Source organism: Thamnophis sirtalis, unplaced genomic scaffold (genome assembly GCF_051295495.1).
Source record: "Thamnophis sirtalis isolate CommonGarterSnake01/CBP01778 unplaced genomic scaffold, rThaSir2_p1.2 scaffold_4, whole genome shotgun sequence".
NCBI lineage: Eukaryota > Metazoa > Chordata > Lepidosauria > Squamata > Natricidae > Thamnophis > Thamnophis sirtalis.
Window position 1 is genome coordinate 23,751,541 of NW_028261384.1, and position 23,550 is coordinate 23,775,090.

General features: G+C 40.4%; 2 protein-coding genes across 7 annotated transcripts in view; one reads left to right on the forward strand and one right to left on the reverse strand.

The window, feature by feature from the left end:
• ANKIB1 (ankyrin repeat and IBR domain containing 1) overlaps positions 1–3,736 on the reverse strand; it is a 50,470-nt gene extending 46,734 nt beyond the window's left edge. For all 4 annotated transcript variants that reach the window (XM_014052845.2, XM_014052853.2, XM_014052861.2 and 1 more), the window contains exon 1: positions 3,394–3,736. The gene's annotated coding sequence lies outside the window, so the exon portion shown is untranslated. The remainder of the gene's footprint in view (positions 1–3,393) is intronic.
• An 82-nt stretch (positions 3,737–3,818) lies between these two features.
• Positions 3,819–23,550, forward strand: part of KRIT1 (KRIT1 ankyrin repeat containing) — a 42,672-nt gene continuing 22,940 nt past the window's right edge. For 2 of the 3 annotated variants that reach the window (XM_014052811.2, XM_014052826.2), the window contains exons 1-8: positions 3,907–4,818; positions 12,280–12,403; positions 14,268–14,427; positions 15,148–15,237; positions 16,471–16,600; positions 19,564–19,807; positions 19,896–20,011; positions 21,330–21,473. In XM_014052811.2, coding sequence (XP_013908286.1) covers positions 12,299–12,403; positions 14,268–14,427; positions 15,148–15,237; positions 16,471–16,600; positions 19,564–19,807; positions 19,896–20,011; positions 21,330–21,473 — 989 coding nt within the window. In that variant the 5' untranslated portion in view covers positions 3,907–4,818; positions 12,280–12,298. The other variant, XM_014052819.2, reaches the window with a different exon arrangement.

Sequence of the window (23,550 nt, forward strand, 5' to 3'; positions counted from 1 at the left end):
ATAACCAAACATTAAATTCAAAAATCAAATTTTATTAGAAAACAGTTTTTGAGCTTTTTAAAAATAGTAATTCTGAATTTTCTGAAAAGTTGGTATGATTTGAGTTGAGCAATTTTATAAATATACTTTTAAAGCAGAAAGATTACCTTATTTTTTTAAAGCTATTCAGTGTTTGATACAACAAAAGCTAGGAAAACATACCATGCTATTGAATGCTGATATATTTTCAAGATGTTGGTAATCAAAACAAAACATGGAAAGCAACAATTGTGAGGGGAAAATTGTTTGTATTCTGTAAAGATGCATATCTTTTCCATTTTTTATCCATTATACAGGTACACAATTCTATTTTTTTCCACATTGGTTGGCATGAAACAGATAAAGCCTCCAAGTTCAAAGTCTATCATGTTTATTATCATAGAAAAAGGAAGTTTTTTTACTTTGTCTGTATTAGGTTGGTTCAACAGTATAGCTAACTATTATCAGCATATGCTTTGGGTAAGAAGAACTGTGTATTATGTCTTCCATGCTAAACAGTGCATACTGTTTATGAGTCTGCTATGTCATATGATTCACTTCTTTAAAGAAGACTCAACTAAAAGGACAGCTCTGATCTTCTGCATTCTGATAGCTTTATTAATAATCTATTCCAGTAGAATGAAGCAAAAGCAGCTACTTTTAACTACTAAAGTCTCTTAAGTACTATCAGAAAGACATTTGTTTATAGTTTTTATTGTTGATGCTTTGAAATAGTACTTTTAAGGAAACATAAAGTATAGAAGGTGTTCATATTTAATTTTTTAAAATATCTTAAGCAAAACAAAGTGCTTAATTTTCAATTATCCAAGCCAATATGCTGAAACTCGAGGGCAGTGATCTTTTGAAAAGCCTAGTTTGTAAACATTAATCATCTTCTTCTTTTATTCAGTCTTCATTAAAAAGCAATGATGCCTTTATAAATTTTGGAAATCACAAAAGAAATATAAATTGTTTATACAAACACATACACAGACACATATGCAATTAAATTTGTCTGTAAAATATATTTGATTTATTTATCTGGTTTAGCTATTGTTTTTCTCCCTCACTTTTTTCATTTTTTCCCCTTTTCTTACTTACCTTTTTAAAAAATGTATTAGAAACAATACTATTTGGTTCAGAATTATTTATGAAATTATATTAGAGACAAAGACTTGGAAAAGCCATATGAACTTCTGAGTCCAATATCATTAGGGTCCGAGATCCATACTAAAATGCTTTCCAACAGATTTTATTTATTTCTGCCCATTTCAGTCCCTAAAGATTCTGCCTGCTATAGAATATTAAAAGACAGAAAAATTAGGTAGTAAAACAGTAAGTCAAAATCAAAACCAAATCAGCACAACAAATAAACTTAAGCTTGAGGTAGTTTGAAATAAAATTATAGAATTTTATAATTAACTTATGAATGCAATTGCAATAAGCTGGCACTTGCACGCACATAATCAGTTGCTCAAACATCTCCAGTGAAGAGGCAATTAACACTTCCATTGGTGTATATGGATATACATAATACGTTATTGTTCAGTTCCAAGGTGTGCCAAATTCCCCGCAATCTCATGATATAGGTATATGTTTAATTATACCAATCACTTGGGAAATTTTTCCCAACAATCAACCCCTTATAGAAATTTCAATAACTTCCACTGTATGGTAATAGGGAATAAATCTGAGTCTTCTTTTGTATAAAAGTGCTTTGTTGTTTTAGTTGTCTTTTCTAATGTTATATTATACCATCTCAAAAAAAGGATTAGTTTACAGTCTGCTGCACTTTAGTTGCTTTTTTCTTTATCAGCTATAGTTTGATTTTTTTGCTGAAATACTCATAACTGGATAAATATATGTTGGTTAGACAAATGTGTAATATAGTTTCTTGCAATCCTTTGGAAACTATCTAATTAAAAAGCAATTATGCTTAACAGTTATTCAATTTTGTTGGAAATTTCTAAAACATTTTCATTTCTCAAGCTTTTTAGATAAGGCTTCTTTGATTTAACCACACAAAAGATTTAATCCCACATCTTTAGGTATAATTTCCTACTATCCGTTTTTGGTTTGCTACCTAGTTGAACATTTATTTCTCAGATTTACACAGCTTTTAAATTTAGGAACATCCTATTCAAATGTCTAAGTGATTAAAATCTAAGGGTCTGACCTAAGACTGTGTTTGTGGAAAATAATGCTACCAAATACATTCATGTCTAACAGCTGTTTCTATAAACAGTGGGCATACTTAAAGTAGATCTATAATAAAAAATATGCTAGCTCTAATCACAATCTAAATCCTGTCAATAGAAATAGAATGAAATAGAAAAAAAAATGAAATAATAGATTTTTCTTGAACCATTCTATAAGGTAACAAGGAGAAATTAGATTTGTTTGTTTTGAAAATTTGTATGCACATAAAAGTCAAAGTTAACAGGTAAATTGAATCTGTCACCTGGCCAATTGTAAGAAAGAAGTGGGAATGAGAACTGGAAAACACTTTACACTAGCCCCTTACATAATAATTTCTGAGCAATCCCTATACAGACAGCATCCCATTACCAATAAGTAAATTAACTTTCTGCTACTCTAATTTGATGCATGTCTTTCCTTATAAAAGGACATATCCTTCAATTGCTAATTGGAATCAATTAAATCCTGTTCATCCTACATTAAAAATTGCCAAAATAGATTGGAAATCTTAATTTACCTGCTAAGATGACACTGAAAAATAAAGCGTTTTCCCACAAAACGGAGTGGGGGGGGGAATAATCTACCCCCTTCCTCTGGATTACTGCCTATGATAATAGTCCGGACTGGTTCCAACCCCGGCTGCTTGAAAAGCTCAGCCAAACGCCTCTAAGCCAAACGCTGAAGCCCCGCTTTTTCTGAACCGGACTTTCTTCCAACCCTCCTGGATCTCCCACCTTCCCCCTGGCCTTCCCTGGTGCCACCCTGGTGTCTTCCCTGGATTGCCCTCGAAAGGCAGTGAAGTTTCGGCGAAGGTGAACTGTTTCCCCTCGCCAGTCTTTTATTAAATCCTCCAGGCTAATCCGCGGCTGCTGAGATTTGCAGTCTTTCCCCGGCCTTGAGCGTCCCCTTCCCGGCGTTAGTTACAGCGAAGGAGGCATTGAGAAAGTAGCTGTGGACCGGGAGGGAGACATCCCTCTGGTACAAACGGCATCAGGGGCACCCAGGCTTTGCGGTTCCCAGGCCCATCCGGGGACGGCAGAGGGAAAGCGTTCCCCTCAGCAACGCTTCCTCTCCACACAAACACCTGCTCTGGGCGCCTCTCACCTTCCACCCTGCAGCGCTTCTGAGGCAACCTCTCTGTCCGTCTCCCTTTCAACCCACCCTCACCGAGCTTACCGAGCTCGCTTTTCCCGGGAAATCGGCCTGCTTTCCAGGCGCTGAGGAGGTTTACAGCCGCGGCCGGCTTCCACGGGGATGGCAATCGGGAGATGCGGGGAACGAAGCCGGGTCAGGATCGGAGCGGGCGCTCCGGTGCGTCTCCTCTGCCCGCTTTTGTTCCGCCCTGGCGGCAGGGATTGCCCGTCAGGATCTGCGAGCCCGTCCGCGTCTCTCTTCCCTCAGCTGCCCCTTCTCCTTCTTCCGACCGGCCCTCACAGTCGCGACTCAAGCCGATCCATCTCGGGCAGCCACAACAAGGCGACTGCTCCTCCCGCGGCCAGCGGCGGCGCCCATTTATCAGGCCTCCGACCCGGAACCTTTATCGGCCGCTGGAGCCGTACGGGAACCGGATCTAGTGCCGGCTAAATGGGTGGGGAGTAAGGCGGGGCCCCGGCGGAGAGAAGCGAAACCCGGGCTTCAAGGATGCGTCTCTGTCTGGAGAGTTTCCAAGGCTCCGTGGTAAGGAAAGGCGAGAGTTTCCAAGGCTTAGAGCGCTCCGGTGTTTTATCCCGCTCTCCGTCCCTTTGAACCCCGCTGTAGAGAGGGTCGTTGAGGGAGCCAATCGGCGAGCATTGGGTTGGCATGAAAGCCAAAAGCCTCCGCTGCTCCCTCCCTCCCTAAGTCGGCGGTCTTCTTAAGGACCACTTGGACAGTGTTCGCATTTGGGATTTTTCTCACTGATCTTTCCCACTGAGACGAGCAGGTGTTGTTTCTAGAAATCACTGCGTGCAGGATATATAAATCATATATATCATATATAAAATAGTGTGAATATATATGTGTTTGTGTATACATACACATACAAGTGTCATTTCTTCAGTATTGTCACATGAAAACACATACTTAAATATTTACAAAATGTTAGGGGGTGCACTCACTTCTGTGATACTCTATATATAAATATATGTATGTATATGTTCTAGCTAGAGAGAATGCAGGCGGACATACAGAGGCAAGCCAGGACTTCAAAATGCTAAGAGGTTTAGTGGTAACAGGTTGCCAAATGTGGCACTTCGCAATACCCCGCTAACCCGCAACAGCTGAGGCCTGTTTGACAGCTCTTTATATATGCCAGCTGTCAAACAGGTAACCAATCAGGAGCGATGACAGCGCCCCGTAGTCAACGGACCAGAGGGAAAACTATAGAAGGTAGGATTCCTTCACACCTAGGATGCACATGCGTAATTTTCCAAGTAGCCAGGGTGGTGCTGGACCTGCCCTGACCTTCTCAGTGCGCTTTCGGCAGCCTTAGTAGGTAGTTGGTAATAGGTAGTTGGCTCATTGGAGCTTCTGGATTAACCGAAGACTGCGCCATCTTGTTTTCCGACGATGCCTTCGACACCTTGGAATTTGGCAACGCTGGAATGTCACTGGGAAGAGCAGGTAAGGCTGTGGTTGGATTCCCCTATCGTAGTGTCCAACCTCTCGGGGGAAGAACAGCGAGATTGTAAATTCTGTTTGCTAGTCTCGGCTGAGGTTGTATGGAAGTTTAGCTGGCGTGGTTGCTGCGCCACCATATTTGGGGTAACTTGCCTAGCCCTCAATTGATTAATATGGCGTTTCCAAACCCTTCCATCCTCTATCTCTACTATGTTAAGAGCACGGCCCTGTGATTTGTTTAACTATGCCCGACAACCATAGGGGATGGCCAGTATAATTTCTGTCCTAGGTGAACCCCCTAAGCTGGCTATGAGAGTCCAAGTGCATTTCAGGGGCATACTTTGGGTGGAGGCGGTCCAAAGTGGTTCTTATTCGGTTCCACCACAAAACCCCGGTAGACTAAAGCGTGTGTGACTAAAGCGCGGTGACAAAACCGCACTGTCAAAACCACGCGACAACAGCGCGCCGACAACAGCGCGCTGACAGAAGCGCGCTGTAACATAACCCTAAAAATAACCCTAAACCTAACCCTAAACCTAACGCTAAACCTACCCTAAACCTAACCCTAAACCTAACCCAAAACCTAACCCTAAACCTTACCTTAAGTTAAATCGGCCTTCTGTCGGCGCGCTGTTGTGGGCGCGCTGTTGTGGGCGCGCTTTTGACATCGCGGTTTTAGCACCGCGGTGTTGTCGGCGCGCTTTAGTCTACCGCGATGTTGTCGTGCCACGTCTTATTCGTCTACCCATTAACAACTCAGCCGGGTTTTTGTTGGTCATGGTGCATGGGGTGGTATCCTGCCACAATAAGTATTTGTCAATGTCCTCCTGCCAGTTTATGGGGCCAAACCTCGCTAAAGCCTCCTTGGTTGTGCGGACCTCTCATTCTGCCAGGCTTTCACCACGGGGTTGAAAGGGGCTACAAAAGCATGGCGGATCCCCAGATGGGCAAAGAAAGTGGCCATTAGGGAGGTTGTAAATTGGGGCCCATTATCAGACACAATCAAGTCAGGCAACCCATGGGTAGCAAACAACCGCCTTAATACTCAGATAATGGCCGGGGCTGTGGCCACAGGCATTAAACTTACTTCGATCCACTTTGAAAATGCATCGACAATTACAAGGAAAGTCTGGCCTTTAAAGGGGCCAGCTAGGTCCATATGTACCCGGGACCAAGAAACCCTTGGCTGTTCCCAGTTTTGGATCGGGGCCCTGGGAAACACTGGCGGGTACTATTGGCAAGGGCGGGAAACCAGAAATGCACTGTGCAATGTTCTGGTCCATTCCAGGCCACCAGGCATAGCTTCGGCCCAGGGATTTCATCCTGACTATGCCTGGATGGCCCTCGTGTAACGTGGTTAGCACAAAGTCTCGAAGGGAGGCCGGAATAACCCCTCTGCTGCCCCATAAGAGGCACCCTTGTTGAGATGAAAGTTCATTTTGACGGAGTGCACATGGGTGTAATTCGGTGCTGAGCGGACCTGTCGGCCATCCTCTCGTTGTCCAATCAAATACCTTAGATAGCAGTTTGTTCCGGGCAGTGTGTTTAGCTACATCAGCCGTGGTGATTGGCAGCTGCATGTCATCAATTAGCAAAACTGTGGAGACTGGCGCTGGGTCTTCAACTGCGATGGGCAACGGGCACCTGGTCAAAGCATCGGCGTGGCAAATATGTTTACCTGGCTTGTAATGTAATGTATAGTTATATGCTGCCAGGAAAACAGTCCATCTGGTGAAACAGAATTTGAGGAGTTTGTCTGTCCCCAGCAATGATGCCTAATAATGGTTTGTAGTCAGTCACTAAATGGAAGTGGTGGACATAAAGATAGGCATGAAAGCATTTCACTCCTGTCACTATAGCCAACACTTCGTGATCGAGTTGGCTATAATTCCTTTCTGGCGAGGAGAGAGTGCGAGAGAAAAATGCAACTGGAGTTTCTAGTCCTGATGGCAGTCTGTGGCTCAGGACTGCACCAACCCCATAAGGGGAAGTATTACATTCCAACACTAAAGGTACGAGATTCATCGTATTGCAAGAGGATGCTGTTATAAGTGAGGAGATTTTTTATAGCTTGAAAAGCTGCGGCTTCCTGCTTTCCCCATGCCTATTTTGCTGATTGATCTAGTAAATGGTGTAGGGGCTCTACCAACGATGCCTTATGCGGCAGAAAAATGTTATAAAAATTTAAGAGCCCTAGAAAAGCTTGTAGCTCAGCTTTAGTGGACGGTGTCAAAGCTTGTTGTATAGCTTGCACTTTGTCAGGGGTAGGATGGATTCCCTTCGCATCTACTAAAAATCCCAGAAATTCGACCTGAGGCACCGCGATCTGGCATTTGGTTGTCTTTAACTTCAAGCTGATGTCTCTGAACCGGAGAAGTACGGTATGGAGGCGGGACAATAGGTCAGCTAGGGACCTTGCCAATACCAGGACATCATCAAAATAAGGGACGACGCCTAATATGCCCTGCAATAACCTCTCCATTAGATTTGAAAAAGTCCACTTAAAATCAGCGCATATGCGCACAGATCCATCACTCTTAATCGTGGGTCACAATAGGCATTTCCCAACGGGCGTGATCAATAGGTTCTAGCACCCCTAGCTTTGTGATAATGCCTCTTATCAGCTCTGCCTGGGCTCCACCTCAGCATCCCATCCTCGTCGCCAATGTTCTTGCTAGGGAGAACACAGGTGGACCAACAGAGGCGAGCAGGACTTCAAAATTCTAACAGTTTTAATGCTAACAGGTTGCCAAACATGGCACTTTGCAATATGTGCGTCTCAGATAACTGGCAACAACTGGGCTCTGTTTGACAGCTCTTTCTATATGCTGGCTGTCAAACAGGTAACCAATCAGGAGAGAGGACAGCGCCTCCTAGTCAACAGACCAGAGGGAAAACTATAGAACGTAGCAGTATATGTGTGTATGTGTATACATACATACATACATACATACATACATACATACATACATACATACACACACAAACACTGTGTGTGTGTGTGTGTGTGTATAAATACGAACACGCACACATACACGCACACACATTTGTGTTCGTATTAATATAGCCCATTCAGCACTAATGATGTTACCTAGTTTGGGTAATGAAACATCTGCAAAAAAAGTCTGTAGAGATTCTCAGTCATCCAGGTCATGATTGTCCCAAAGGTGCTTTTTTCAAGAGGCAACTGGACTTTCTTGTTTTTTCTTTCAAGATGGTTCGCTTCTCATCCAAGAAGCTTCTTCAGCTCTGAGAGGACAGTGGGGAATGGAAGGAATGGGAAAAAACAAACAAATAAGGAAGTTCAGTTGCCTCCTGAAAAAGCACCTTTGGGTCTGCAAGAAAACAAGCACGCTCAGAAAGCACTCAGTTACTGATTTCTACTAAGAAGATAGAGTGCCAGTTTGGTGTAAGTGATTAAAACATTGGACTAGAAACCAGGAGATTTACATCATAGGTATAAAGCCAGCAGAAGTCCCATAACTTTCTCTCAGCCCTAGGAAAGAGGTGATGGCGAACAACTAAACAAACAAACAAACAAAAAAGCTGTCAAGAAAACTGCAGGGACTTGTCCGGGCAATCTCTGAAAATGATTATGTGCTGTATCTATAAGGAGTCCTCTTTTTTTAACACTGCTTATGGCCTTGTATTTGCAGTCTGTAAGCATCCATTCTTAAGAAAATTTGCAGCACTATAATCTTGATAGCAGCCTGTTTGGTGGAGGAGCCCATGAGTTCTAAATCCACCTTAGGCATGAAGCTAAGTTACTCCCTCTCGGCCCTAGGATGGAGAAAGCAGCAAACCACTTCTGAAAATTTGTCAAGAAAACTGCAGGGGCAATTGCAATTGCCCTGAGTAAAAAAAACCCAACAACTGAATAAAAATATTGATAATACAGGAAGTCCTCAACTTACAACTACAACTGAGTCCACAATTTCTGTTGTTAAGTGAGACATTCGTGAAATGAATTTTGCCTCATTTTACAACCTTTCTTGCCACAATTGTTAAGAGAATCATTGCAATTGATAAGTTAGTAACCTGGTTGTTAAATGAACCTGGCTTTCCCATTGACTTTACCTGTCAAAAGGTTGTACAAGATGATCATATGACCTTGGGACCCAGCAATATATGAATATGAACCAGCTGCCAAACATCTGAATTTTGATCAACTGATCATGAGGATGCTACAAAGGTCATAACTATGAAAATGATCATGTTACTTTTTTCAGTGCTGTTGTAAATTTGAATAGTCACTAAATGAACAGTTGTAAGTCAACGACTACAATGGTTGTTCTACCACCCAGAATGGAAATTTTGCTTTGATGTAGAGTTTTTGTCCACAAAATAAATGGCACAATTACATTTGGGGGAGGGGGAAGCTTTTATCATCAGTTTTTAATGAGTCTATAAAGTAGTCTCATAGTGTTCTCTCTCTATTTATATTTGTTAATATTTTTTTAATGTAGCTTTAACTCTTAACTCTCTCTAGTTGGTTGATATAAAAGTACAAAATAGCAACTGCCCAGCAATGGGACAAAATAATATAAACCATATAAAGTAGCTTATGGTTGATCTACATCAGTGACGTGCGGTGAGGTTTATAGCTAGTGAGGCATTGACACAGGGGTTTCAATTTTTTTTAGACTTGTGGACTTCAACTCCCAGAATTCCACAGCCAGGCATACTCAGTTCTGATTTAAAGCATTTTTTCTCCTTTGTGAAATAAGTTTTCCTTCATTCTTTTTCTTCTCCCTCCCCCTCCCTCCCTCTCTCCCTCCCTCCCCCCTCTCTCAAACAGACACACGCACACAGAGAAGTTGGATCCCTCTCTCACTTACTCTCTCTCAAACAAACACAAACACAGAAGTTGGATTGGATATATTTTCCAATGGCTTGAAAGCAGCTCCTCTGCCATACCCTCCCCCATTCCCTGCTGCCTTCCGATTCAAGCCTTTGATTGCAGGTGGAGCCACGTTGCCTTTTCAAACTTGTAATCAGTGGAGCTGGGCTTATATACTTTTATCCAGCTGTGTGTGTGTGTGTGTGTGTGTTTGAAAAGGCAATGTGGCTCTGCATGCAATCAAACTTTTTGAATTCCTCCCCCCTCCCCACACACGCACCTTTTCCAGCTGTTTCAGAGAGGATTTCAACTCTGCTCTTGCCTGCCATCATGAAAAGAAAAAAAATGTAAAAGAAAAAAGGCATGAGCTCTGAGGTCAGACTGAGCTAATTGCTCCCAGGGCCTCTAAAAAGCCTCTAAAAAACACCCTCTAAAGGAGGCAGGTGGATGACGTGCCTCTTCTACATAAGGATTTTTTTGGCTTTTAACCCTTGCTTAGCTCTGCTCGAGTGATCATAAAGTCAGACTAAATGAGGCACCTCATTCTGCTGCCACCCCCTGTAGAGGACACTTTTTTAGAGGCTTTTTAAAACAGTTAAGCACTAAGCAGAGTCATCCACTGTGACTCTGGCAGCAACTACCTCAGCCCTTTTCCTTTTAATTTTTTTTCTTTTAATGATGACAGTGTGAGGGTCTGCCGCCCCTGCCTCCCCTGACTGCACGTCCCTGATCTACATGTCAAAACGTGCTTACATATTTATTATGGTGGCATTCTTAAAGAACTTAATAAACTCAATCTCAACCCTTTGACATTTTAAAATGTGGCGTATGACACATTGCTAACAAGAACCTTTTGTCAGTTGTATGGGGGGAGAGTCCCTACTGACAAATATAGAGGGAAAAAACATCATAAATGGCAATTTCTGTTTTTTATAATTAAAATATCTTTTCTGGAGTCGAGAAACAGCAACGGTAGACTGCCAGAAGAAATTGATGAATAAAAAGTTTCAACTCTATATACCATGGCTTCAAAAATGGATAGTTTTGTCTTTCAATTAAACTATGGTTGAGTGTATCCAGTTAGCTAATCCAAAACCAAATAACTTATATCCTGGCTTTCACTGTGCTTTTTTTAAAATGTGGACCAAGATCATCATTTGAAATAGATAGGCCTGACATTTTGTAAAGGTTTCTAAGATTTAAAAGCAGTCAAATCTATTTTTGATCTTTGCTATTAGAATAACAGAGTTGGGAGGGACCTTGGAGGTCTTATAGCCCAACCTCCTGCTTAGGCAGGAAACCCTACACCACTTCAGACAAATGGTCACCCAGCATCTTCTTTAAAACTTCCAGTGTTGGAGCATTTACAACTTCTGGAGGCAAGTTGTTCCACTGATTAATTGTTCTAACTGTTAGGAGATTTCTCCTTACTTCTAGGTTGCTTCTATCCTTGATTAGTTACCACCCTTTGCTTCTTGCCTTACCCTGCTTTGCAGAATAGCTTGATCCCCTCTTCTTTGTGGCAGCCTCTGAGATATCGGAATACTGCTATCATGTCACCCCTAGAAAACTGTTCTGATCTTACACAACAGCTTTTATGTTCTTTATCTTAAGATAGTGAAAAAATATGCCACCAAGTTTTTGTTTTTGTCAGTAACAGGTAGAAGGGACTGATTCCAAAAAAGGGAGGTGGAACTTTTGAATCTTGGCTTGTGTTTTGTGTAAATCTAACCAGGGTTCATTTGAATGAACCTAGATTTACCAATATAAACATTTATGCTATAAACCAACAGTTGAAAACCCATTCTGTATTTACACTTGTAAGCTGATGAAAAGTGTCATGCCTTTAATAAAACAGATCTACAAAATCATGCCATAATAAATATTTATTTTAAAATTCCACAAGTTTTTGTTAGAATAATCCAAATAAGATTTATCTGTTAAACACTGTATTTTGGTACAGTATATATAGTTCATTTATAATCTTTTTAAAAGATAACTTGCTTTGACTTTTGAGATCAGAATGTTATAACAAAATAATTTTAGACTTGTATATGGTATCTATAAATAAACATAGGACTGATTATTTTTGCCCACATATTTTTGTATCGGAAGCTTGTAGCTATTGAAAGCTTGTAGATATTGAAAGCATCGCATGAAAATCAGCTTTGGTAATCATAATGAAATTTGTACTCGCTTTAATAAGTACTTCAAGTAGAAAGGTTGACTTGCAGAAATATAGCACATAGAGAATTTCAAATATCCGTCTCTTGCAATAAAGTACTTATATAGAAGAGTGCAGTCTTTGTATCTTTATAGGAAGGGAAGTAATTCAGTCTCTTCCCCTCCAGTGTCTAGCAATATCAAAAATGAAAGCATTTAAATCTTTCCAATCTGTATAGTTAGTTCCAAACATCTGTTGCAAACTGCAAGCTTTATCTTAAAAAGGATAACAGCCTAGCTTTAGAAACCACAGAGAGACAGTTTCCTTTTGCATATGATTTGCAAGCATATGATTCATGTAATATTCATGTAGACAAAGAAGGACAGAGCAATTGAAACATTCTGTTTTTGAAAGCTTGTTTTCTGAATTGAATTGTTATTTTCAGTTGATTTTTTTCCAGTAAGAAAAATTAACAACAAATGATGGGAAATCCAGAAACCATAACAGAAGCCTACGTGGCTGTCATTCGTCCAAAGAATACTGCAAGCCTCAATTCTCGGGAATATCGTGCTAAATCCTATGAGGTAAAATAAGGGGGCAGGGGTGGACTTCAATGAAAACAACTTTTATAATTACTAATAATTACATTTAGCTATCAATATATCCATAAAGTTTCATAATGCAAATAAAAAATCCAAAATATTTTTAGGTTGTAGAATGATTTCTTTTCCAAGAGTATCATTTCTATTATAAACATTTTTGCCTGTGTAAGCCATCCTTTCATAAATTGGAAATGATTATATAATTATATAAATTGTAATTGTTCAATCATAATGGTAGGTGATATTACAGATGTGGGCTTATGAAGATGACATTGAATCTAAAGTATGTAGCTGTTCCTTAATAAAGATAATAGGACAATGATGGCGAACCTATGGCACACGTGCCACAGGTTGCACGCAGAGCCATTTGTCAGGGCACGCAAGGTGCTGCCCTGTCAGATGGCCAGCGTGCATGTGCGCGCTGGCCAGCTGAATTCACCCTTTTTTAAAGCCATTTTTCACCCTCCCCAGGTTTCAGAGGCTTTATAGGAGCCTGGGGAGGGCAAAAAGAGACTCCTCTGCCCACTGAAGCCTCCGGAGCGCAAAAAAGCGACCCTACAGGCAAACCACAAGTTCGGAAACAGACTGCTCTGGAGGCTTCAGGGAAGCTTCCGGAAGATCCCTGAAGCCTTTGGAGCACTCAAAAAGACCCTCCGATGGTTTGCTTGGAGGATCATTTTGACTGCTCTGGAGGCTTCAGGAAAGCCTCCTGAAGGTCCCTGAAGCCTCTGAAGGGCTTCCGGGGGGCAGGGAAGGCTCTTTTCGCCCTCCCCAGGCTCCTATAAAGCCTCTGGAGCCTGGGGAGGGTGAAAAAAGCATGCAAAAACTGCATGAGTACTCCAAAGCCTTCAGGGACCTTCAGGAGGCTTCCCTGAAGCCTTCAGAGCAGTCAAAACGACCCTCCAAGCAAACTGAACTAACGGTTTGCCCATAGGACCGTTTTTTTCCCACTCTGGAGGCTTCAGGGAAGCCTCCTTAAAAAATGGTGAACTCAGCTGGCCAGTGCGCGCATGCGTGCTGGCCAGCTGATAGGGCAGTGCCCCATGTGTCCTGACAAATGACTCTGTGTGCCACCTGTGGCACGCGTGCCATAGTTGCGCCATCACTGTTGTAGGGCTTAGTCTTCCATCCTTCCATCATTGGCAAAATGATACCTAGATTGTTGGGGACAATATGCTGACATTTGTAAACTTCTCAGAGAATTCTGTAAAGCACTGTGGAGCAGTATATAAGTCTTAAGTGCTATTGCTGTTTCTCTTTCTTTTTTCTTTATTATATAGTTCTTTAATAAATTTAAAACCATGTTAATTGTGATAATGAAGTAATTTCAACCATGAACTTTTAAAATTTTGGATTTAAAGCAACTCCATGATTAATGATCAGAACTGATTGAAACAAGTAATAGTGACAAAAGTTCTGTTGAAATGTATTTTGACAAATTAAAAATACAAAAGAAAATGTAATATTTTAAAAAAAAGATTCATAGCAAAAAGTAATCTATACTTGATTTAGAACGAAGTTTTGTTTGTAAACACAATGCAATACTTTTGGAATATTTTCAGAAATTTCTTGACATAGTATTTAGTTACTTCTTTTATGAAGTCTACATATTTTTGTTGATTATTTCTGCTTCTGATACCAGTTTTATTGCATTTACTTTACATGCAGGAAAGTACGTCTCATTCTAGCATTGTTAGCTTTAAATTTTGTAACTTATAATTTCCATAGGAGAATTTGGAGTTGGGAAAGATTAGATTCTATCATCCCAAAAGTTAGATATAGGTGTTAGATTTTAAATAAATATGAATCTTTGTGTTTCAATAATATTTAATTTTATCATTGCAAGATTTTGTTACTTGAGGTCCCCATTGAAGGACATAAGAAAAAGAGAAGGAAAATGTTATTAGAAACTAAGATTCAGGAAGGCAGTGATACAACCCAAAGCATCTTGGACTATATACTAGAAACCACCAAACCAATTTCACCAGGAAATCAAGGGATTAAAGGTAATGATGATTTAATGCTTGCGTTCTGTGTTTTCCTATATCCAGCCATAAAAGAACATTTCCAAACTCTAATCCCATCAATTAATAATACTGCTTCATGCTTGGTAGCATTCAACCCAACTAAAATTTTGTTCTAATTCTCTGAAAAGATGCACTTTCACTTCTTTTTGCAGTATAGGATTATTTTATCTATCTAAAAAACATGGAAAGTTTTCTTGCTTTTAAATACTCTTTCTCTTGTCTCTTCCAATCTAATCTCTGATGCTTTGAGTAAGTCCTAAAATGGTTAGAAAGATACACAAAAAAAGCTTATATAATATTTATATAGCTTAGGTTTGTTAAAACCAATAATTTCTACTGAGCCTGGAAATTACAAATAGCTAATATGTGCTTTGCATCCTATTCCTAGAATCACATAAATGGATGTATTTTTAAAATTAATTAAAGCTTTCAAATAGCATTAAAAGCAATCTTTTGTAAGGTGGGACACTGGCATACTTAGTAAAATTGTTTAGAATCATCTGTGCTCATGACAGCCCTTTGAATTCACAAACATTTTTATATCCACTGTTACTTGCGAATCTGCAGGTTTTTCAAGAATCATCTTGAATTTTACATCCCCAGGCTGTCAGTCTAGTTTTTGGTATATTTTGTATGTGAAAATATAGAAAAATGCTATTTCAATTATTTAATTGACAAATATTTTCTTATTATATGAAGGTAAAAGAGTTCTGCTAATGAAGACATTTCCTCTTGGGGAGGACTCAGGGAAGGATGCATCTCTTTTTGTTGTACCAACGGTTGTCAAAGGTAAGATAAAAAGTGCATTTTAAAAGTACAAGTGTTAACCAAAAGTTAGAAAATGTACTGCTTCTGTTTTTTTTAAAGAAGTCTCCCTCTATTAGTTTGGATGTGGCTGGTGTTGTTTTTTATTCATTGTTTTTTATGTGGCTGGTTGTTTATGTTTATGTTTATGTGATACGGATGAATAATTAATAATTATGCTGCTTATTTAACTAACCCCATTACTTTGTTTTGCTTAAATGTGCATTTTATGGTGTTTATGAAAACACATTTATGTCTCAGTCTTTATTTTTTATTGGTTATCTGTCAATTATCTCATTAGGATCTTTTTGTGAAATCAGTAATGAAGAAGAAAGCTGTAAGCCAGTAGTTCCCATTATGTAGGAAGATACTACAAATGATTCTTCTGCACACATTTTTTCTACACATCTAAGGATTTCCTTTTTTTTTCCTATTGTGTCTACTGCTTGGTGGCTTGTGTGCTAATCTTTAAAAGCTGTCAGTGATGTAATTATCTGTATAAAACATTGTTTCACAAACATTATTTCAAATTGACTATGGAAATTCTCAATCATCCCGGCTAAAGATGATTTTCCAAAATGCAACTGGACTTTCTTGGTTTTTCTCCTTTGAAAGTGTTTCGTTTTTCATTCAAGAAGCTTCTTGGATATCAGAACTGAAAAAGCTTATTTGCCTTTGAAATGACATTACTCCAAGTTCCAAAGATAGATTTTGTGTTTTAAAACAAAGATGCTTTCTTTTAATTTCTTAAATTATAGTATTTTTTACTTTACCAGTTTATCACTTCACCAGTTTATTCTTGGGCTATAATAAGTTTACTACCAATTATAGTTCATTGGATATTCATCTTCCTTAAGATGATTGATTTATCATTGTTCTTAAACTAGGAACTTTGGCTGTTTGTTTACTAATATCTTAGAGCCATAAGTCACATTTTTTTCTTTAGCTTATGCAGTTTTGTTTAGACATTTACACTGACAGAAAAGAAGGGGGAGCAGCCAAGAATCCATTCTTGCTTAAAGTGATGTCTGAAGGACTACGATAGCAAATTATATGGCCTATGTAAGCGGAAAAAAATACGGCAGCAAAAGTATTTCTGTACAATTTAAGAGGGGTATGTTGAAAAATATACCTATAGGAATAAAAGTATAAATGTAAAATGTAAAAAAAAAAAGACTAAAATGTGTTTTACCTGTTTAAACATTATTTTCTTTATAGATAATACAAAGTATGTTTACAGTCCTGGATGCCCAGTTTTCTACTGTTTACAAGACATCATGAGAGTTTGCAGTGAATCCAGTTCTCATTTTGCTACAATTACAGCTAGAATGTTACTTTTCTTAGATAAGTAAGAAATGTTTTTTTTAATTTTAAAATTGTTTCTGTAGGAAAATTACTCTCCCAGTAATTAACTTTTGTGATATACATACTGCCTGGTGCATAGAATGGAGAAATGCATTTTGTATCAAATACAGGTAGTCCTCAACTTACAGCAGTTTATTTAATGACTGTTCAAAGTTACAACAGCACTGAAAATGTGGTTATGACCGTTTTTCATAGTTACCACCAGGGATGAAATCAACAAATGTGAGTGTCAAAAACGGGTCGTGATGACGTCCAGGTGGGTGGCCGAAGCCTACCACACCACTGCTACTGGTTCGCCTGAACCAGATAGAACTGGCTGAATAGCACCACTTTTTACTGCCTTTGCAGCATGATCATGTGCTTAGCAAATGGTTTATATTTATGTCCGTTGCTGCATCCCAATGTCATGTGATCACCTTTTGCACCCTTCTGACAAGCAAAGTCAATGGGGAAACCAGGTTCACTTAATATCCAGGTTACTAACTTACCAACTGCAGTGATTCACTTAACAACTGTGGCAAGAAAAGTTATAAAAACTGTGGCAAAACTTATTTAATAAATGTTGCACTTCACAAGATAAATTTTGGATTCAGTTGTGGTTGTAAGTCAAGAACTACCGTGTTTCCCCCAAAATACGACATGTCCTGATAATAAGGCCATGCCACATTTTTCTGGTGGGCAAAAATATAAGCCCTCCCCCACAAGTAAGCCCCCTGGACAACCCCGCACTACCAGCCAGACAAAGCAGCGCTCACCAACCTAGCAGTGTCCCGAAGATGCCAAGCTGTGGGAACCGGGAGGGAGGCAAAAGTGATCGCATTGTTCGGCACCTTTGGGATACCACTAAGTTGGTGAGCAGTGCTGTGCCCAGCTGAAGAGGGGGGCTGCTCACTTGCGAGTGGGCTGCCAAAGAGCTGGGCACAGCCTCATAGGCAAATGGCTGTGTTGCGCTGTCGCAACAGTATAACACAACAGCAATGAAGTGACCACACTCAAGAGCAGCCGCCCGGCAAATCCCTTTTTCAGCTGGGCACAGCGCCATTCACTGACCTAGGGGTATCGCCAAGCTCCGTGAGCGCCTGTTTGTCACCGCCCGGCTCTCTTGCTGCCTTCAAAATGCCAGTGAATGGTGCTCTACACGGCTGGAGAGGGGGGGGGGCTTGTGTGAGCAGCTGTTCCGCTCCTGCTCCCGTGCCTGCCAGCCTCACGATGCCCTGGCTTAGCTCTCCCTGCAGAGCCAGGGCACCGCTGCTGCCATCGCCATCCCAGCATGGGTTTTTCGGCAGGTTCCAAACCAAGTTTTCCAGCAGTGACTGTTCTCGGCATACGCTCTATGGTTGTACGCTCTGCCAGCAGCTCGCCCACAACCATAGAGCGTACATCCAGACTCGGTTTGGAAGCCAGCGAAAAAGCCATGCTGGGATGGTGGTGGCAGCGGAGGCGCTCTGGCTGTGCAGGGAGAGCTGGGCTAGGACATCATGAGGCTGGGAGGTGCATAAGCAAGAGCAGAACAGCTGCTCGCGCAACTTCCCTCTCCAGCCATGTAGAGCACCATTCACTGGCATTTCGAAGGTGCCAAGCTGCTGGAGCTGGGTGGTGGCAAACAGGCGCTCATGCGGCTTGGCGATACTCCTAGGTCAGTGAATGGTGCTGTGCCCGGCTGGAAAGGAGGTTTGCCGGGTGGCTGCTCGTAAGCATGGTCGCTTCATGATTGTTGTGTTGCGCTGCTACAACAGGGCAACACAGCCATTTGCTCATGAGTCTGCTCACAAGAGAGCAGCTGCCTGGCAACCCCAAAACAATAAACCCTCCCCTTATAATAAGGCCCAAGCCATATTTTGTGAGTAAAAAGAAAATAAGACCCTGTCTTATTTTCGGGGAAACACAGTACCTGTATGAAATAAAAGCTATGGGACTGAAATTCAGCTGAATCTTTCTGATTAAGTCATAATTCATCTCAATGAAACTCAGAAGATTTTGATAATTATAAGTTTCAGCGCCCCCTCCTCCCCCAATAGAAAACATTCTGGAGAGGTCTCAGAGAGCAAATACAGTGAGGGGTCAGTGTTTTTCATGCTTTTCTTTCTTCATGGGTGGTATGCCAGCCTGCGTATCCTTACACCTAGCTGGTGGAACTGCATACTGCCACCTTTAAAGTCAAATGCAATCTATTCAAAAAGCTCCCCTGTCTCATTTGGGAAAGTAAAAGGAAAGAGAGATTGGCTAGATAGGATGTAGTATGGTTGAACAAAAGGGCAATGGCCAAATGGGGTTGTGTCTGAATTCAAGCCTGACATATCCAACCTGCCATTCATTCTTTACATCTTGCTGCTACCATTCTTTCTCTTACTTCTCCATAGCTCCTGTTATCATATCCTGTCATTAGTGGTTTTGGGTTTTTCCGATTCTTCTCGCCCTAAAATACTTACGTTTTGAGCATTACAGGTTTCATATCCATGCCCTGGAGAAATGTTTTAATCTAAGCATGAATCATCCACAAATAGTTCTTCCATGCATGTCCCAAAATGTAGCTATATGTACATTCCTGCCAGAACTCACACTTTAAAAAGGGCGGAGTTAGGAAGAAATATTAACAGTATATATAAAACAATGGCCATCATTTATAGAAGGAGCAGTGTGGGTCAATCATCCTGTTTCTTGTCTGATTGCATGGGTAATACTGGTGAGTCTAATCTAGGGGTGAAATTCAGCAGGTTCTGACAGGTTCTGGAGAACCGGTAGCGGAAATTTTGAGTAGTTCGGAGAAGCAGGAAATACCACCTATGGCTGGCCCCAGAGATTTTGCCATATCCTTCCCCTGGAGTGGAGTGGGAAGGGAGATTTTGCAGTATCCTTCCCCTGCCACATCCACCAAGCCACACTCACAGAACCAGTAGTAAAAAAAAATGGAATTTCACCACTGGTCTAATCCATTCTTTTTTGCAGATGGTTAGAAGAACGGCACTTGCAATCACATTCAATCCCAGCTTTATTCAGACCATCTCCTTTAGAGCGGATTAAAACAAACGTTACAAACCCCGCTTATGCTGTTGAACCCGGACAGAGCGAGAGTTCCCTTCACATGGGATACACTGCGTTGGAGATCAAGAGCAAAATGCTTGCGCTAGAGAAGGCAGACATATGTATTTACAACCCTTTATTTGGATCTGATCTTCAGTATACCAACAGAGTAAGAAGAAATAATGATTAATATCACTTTTAGGCTTCATATTTTCATTTTGGGTTTTAAACTTTTTTAAATTCTGCAATATTTCCAGGTGGACAAAGTGGTTATAAATCCTTATTTTGGACTTGGAGCTCCAGATTATTCGAAAATACAGATTCCAAAACGGGAAAAGTGGCAACGAAGCATGAGCAGTGTCATGGAAGACAAGTACTATTTTATTTTTATTCATTTTAATTCTTTGTTGTTTTGTCCAGTCAGTCATAATTTACTTTAGAGGCAAGTGCTCTCAATGCTGCCCTGTCAAGCACAACTTCTTTTAACTGTTGGATATTCATCTTTGTATCATGTTTTATTTTATCAAGCCAGCATGTTCTTCGCTTGCCCTTCTTCTTGTTCGACTAACTATTCCTAGCATCATTGACTTCTTCAACAAATTTGCACGGAGGACATGGGCAGAGCAAATCAGATGTAGTCTTAGAATTTTAGCTTCTGATGATGTGTCTATACGATTCAGCACCTCTCTGTTGGTTGCTATGGCTGTCAACATGCAATAATTTATGCCACACCACAGTGCAAAGGTGCAATTTTAATTATATTTTTTCTTTATGTACACTGAGAGCATATGCACTAAAGATAAATTCTTTTGTGTGTCCAATCAAACTTGGCCAATAAAGAATCCTATTCTATTCATACAAATAGTTTTCACATAAAAAAAAAGCCTTTCATAAGCTTTATTTTATGATTTTGTTATTGCTTTTGGTAGGGCCAAATTTATTTAGCAAAAGGATGGGAGTTGGCAGCTAAATATCAATACCAAACCAAACTTTGTTGATACAAAAACATACACAGATTCAGTCATAGTTAATATTTGAATAGGAGCCCCAAAAGGAAACCGTAGAGCAGTAATCTAGACTGGGTAGCCACAAAAAAATCCTGAAACCAAACTATTTCTAGTTCTGCAAAAAAAACTATGTAGATGAGTCTATGAAGGCATTGGGAATTGAATTCACCATGAAGCAGACCTTTTTAAAATATTTTGTCAAAAGAATAGAATAGAAAAGAATAGAATTCTTTATTGGCCAAATGTGATTGGACATACAAGGAATTTGTCTTTGGTGCATACACTCTCAGAGTACATAAAAGAAAAGATACATTCGTCACAAATCATAAGGTACAACACTTAATGATAGTCATAGGATACAAATAAGCAACCAAATCATACTAGGAAACAATCAATATGTAAGGATACAAGCAACAAAGTTACAGTCATACAGTCATAAATGGGAGGAGATGGGTGATAGGAATAATGAGAAGATTAATTGAATGGATTTTTAAAATGAAATGTTACTGGACTAGATCTGCGAAATGTAATATAAACTTGGCATATAATTTGTTCAAGTGCATTCATATACTGCATTAGAAAATAGATTCATATGCTGTTTTGTACACATTCATAATATTTTATATTCAAACTGCTTTCTATTGGGACACAATTTAAATGTTACGTCTTTTTGATTCCTCTTAGGGAACGTCAGTGGGTTGATGATTTTCCTCTTCATCGAAGTGCTTGTGAAGGTGATACTGAATTACTGAGTCAACTTTTGGATGAAAAATTCTCTGTAAATCAGTTGGATAGTGATCACTGGGCACCTATCCATTATGCATGCTGGTGAGTTCAATGCAGTTGCAGGTCTACCTACAATTGTTCAGAACCCAAGTGATTTTAATATAGAAAAAGTTTATTGCAAAGTTATAGTGACTAAAGTCACAATGCTACGCTTGTGTCTCCCTCCTGTGTTAATCGTTGAGGTTATAAAACAAAGCTGATCCAACAGCCATCCAGCTCCACCTCTGATATAGCTGAAGATTCCCGGACAAAAAAAGATAACAAAAACATGTCAAATGCTTTTGACCAAAAAAAAAAGGGAGGCGGAAGGACAAAAAACATTGGTCTTTTGATGGAGTAGATCAGCCATCAATATTCCAGGTTAACAAGAAAATTACATCATCACTCAAAGATAATCAAATGGCTTGAATTTGATTTTGGTGAGCTAATGACCTGAGACCATTGCATTGAGCTGCAGAGCTGATAGCAAACAACCAAGCATCCTGCAAGAGTTAGCTTGTCTCATGCAAATTCCTGGGAATCTTGTTCTCAGAATACGAAATCAGCACAGTCCAATAAATTTTGCATTTCAGGGACATTGTTCAGCAACAATTGATGGTTCTTGCCTTATGCTGCTCTACCTGATTGGATCAGAAAGAAGTCTGCTTCCTGCCCAATGTTTCCTCTAAGCTGTGTGGGTGCGCGGCCGTGCATGTGGCAACGAAACACCGTGAAGTAGTTTCCAACTGCCGCACGATGGTTTTTGTGAGATGCCTTCCACAATAATAGGAGAGGAGAGCCAGCCTGGAGACGGGCAATCACAAGGCAGAAAGTAGCTGAGAGAAGGGATGTGGGGGTTGGAAGAAGACATGGGATGGGCTCCCAGTAGCGGCTGCTCAGATTTGGAGAGAAAGAGAGAGGGGGGGGGGTGGGAGGAGGAGGGAGAGAGGGAGAGAGAAACTGCAGGGGGTGTCCCCAAGTTTAGGGTAGTCATTCTATGGGAAGGTTGCCTCTTGGAAGGAATGACCCGGCTTGGCTCCCGTTTTCGATCTGCCGCCCAATGACCGAACGAGAAGCGAAGAGCCAGGAGAGACGAGCCAGGAGAGACAAAGCAGCAGCCAAGCGGGGTCATTCCTTCCAAGAGGCAACTTTCCCATCAAATGACTTCCTACCCAAGACTCGAGGAAACCCTCTGCAGTCCCTTCATCTGGCTGGGATGCCAGCCAAGAGTGTTGGGCTGAAGGAAGGAGGGATACTCTCTCTCTCTGAGAGAGAGAGAGAGAGTGAGTGAGTGTTAGTTGGTAGGCAGACTTAGCACTTTGTTAAGTTTGTTTCTCTGTGTGTTGTATATATATGTTTGCGTTTGTGTGTGTGTGTGTGTGTGTGTATATGTATGTATGTGTATGTATGTATGTATGTATGTATGTATGTATGTATGTATGTATGTATGTATGTATTTAGTGTCACAACCCCTGGTATGCCCAAATATGGGAGGAAGCCTACTGCTTCCTTTCTCTGTCTATCGGCTCGTCATAAGAGACCATCCAGACAGAAATCCAATATTTTTACTGTTGCCTTTGTTACATTTGTGTTGTATTTGTGCTGATAATCTCCCTTTATTTATTTATCAGTACAAATACAACACACACACACACACACACACACACACACACACACACACACACACAAACATGTCTTCATGGGTGCAATTGTGCAAGCATTTTTTTTCTCTTTAAAAGAATTTTTGGATTTCACCTCACCAAACCTTTAAGACTGAAAGAGTTAGAGTTGATATAGCCCAGGTTCGAATCCCAGTAAGGGTATGGCTAGCTGATGAGAGCTAAATAGCTTGAAATAGATCTATACTAGTCTCCCTTTATTTATTTATCAGCACAAATACCCCCCCCCACACACACACATCTCCATGGGTGCAATTGTGCAAGCATTTTTTTTCTCTTTAAAATAATTTTTGGATTTCACCTCACCAAACCTTTAAGACTGAAAGAGTTAGAGTTGACATATAAAGACATTGTCAATCAACATATTGTTAGATTGATAGACAATTATGGACTTTCTTGATTATATCCTCCTTAGAAAGAATATGCTACTGTATAGTTGAGAAAAAGATCAAACTTCATTC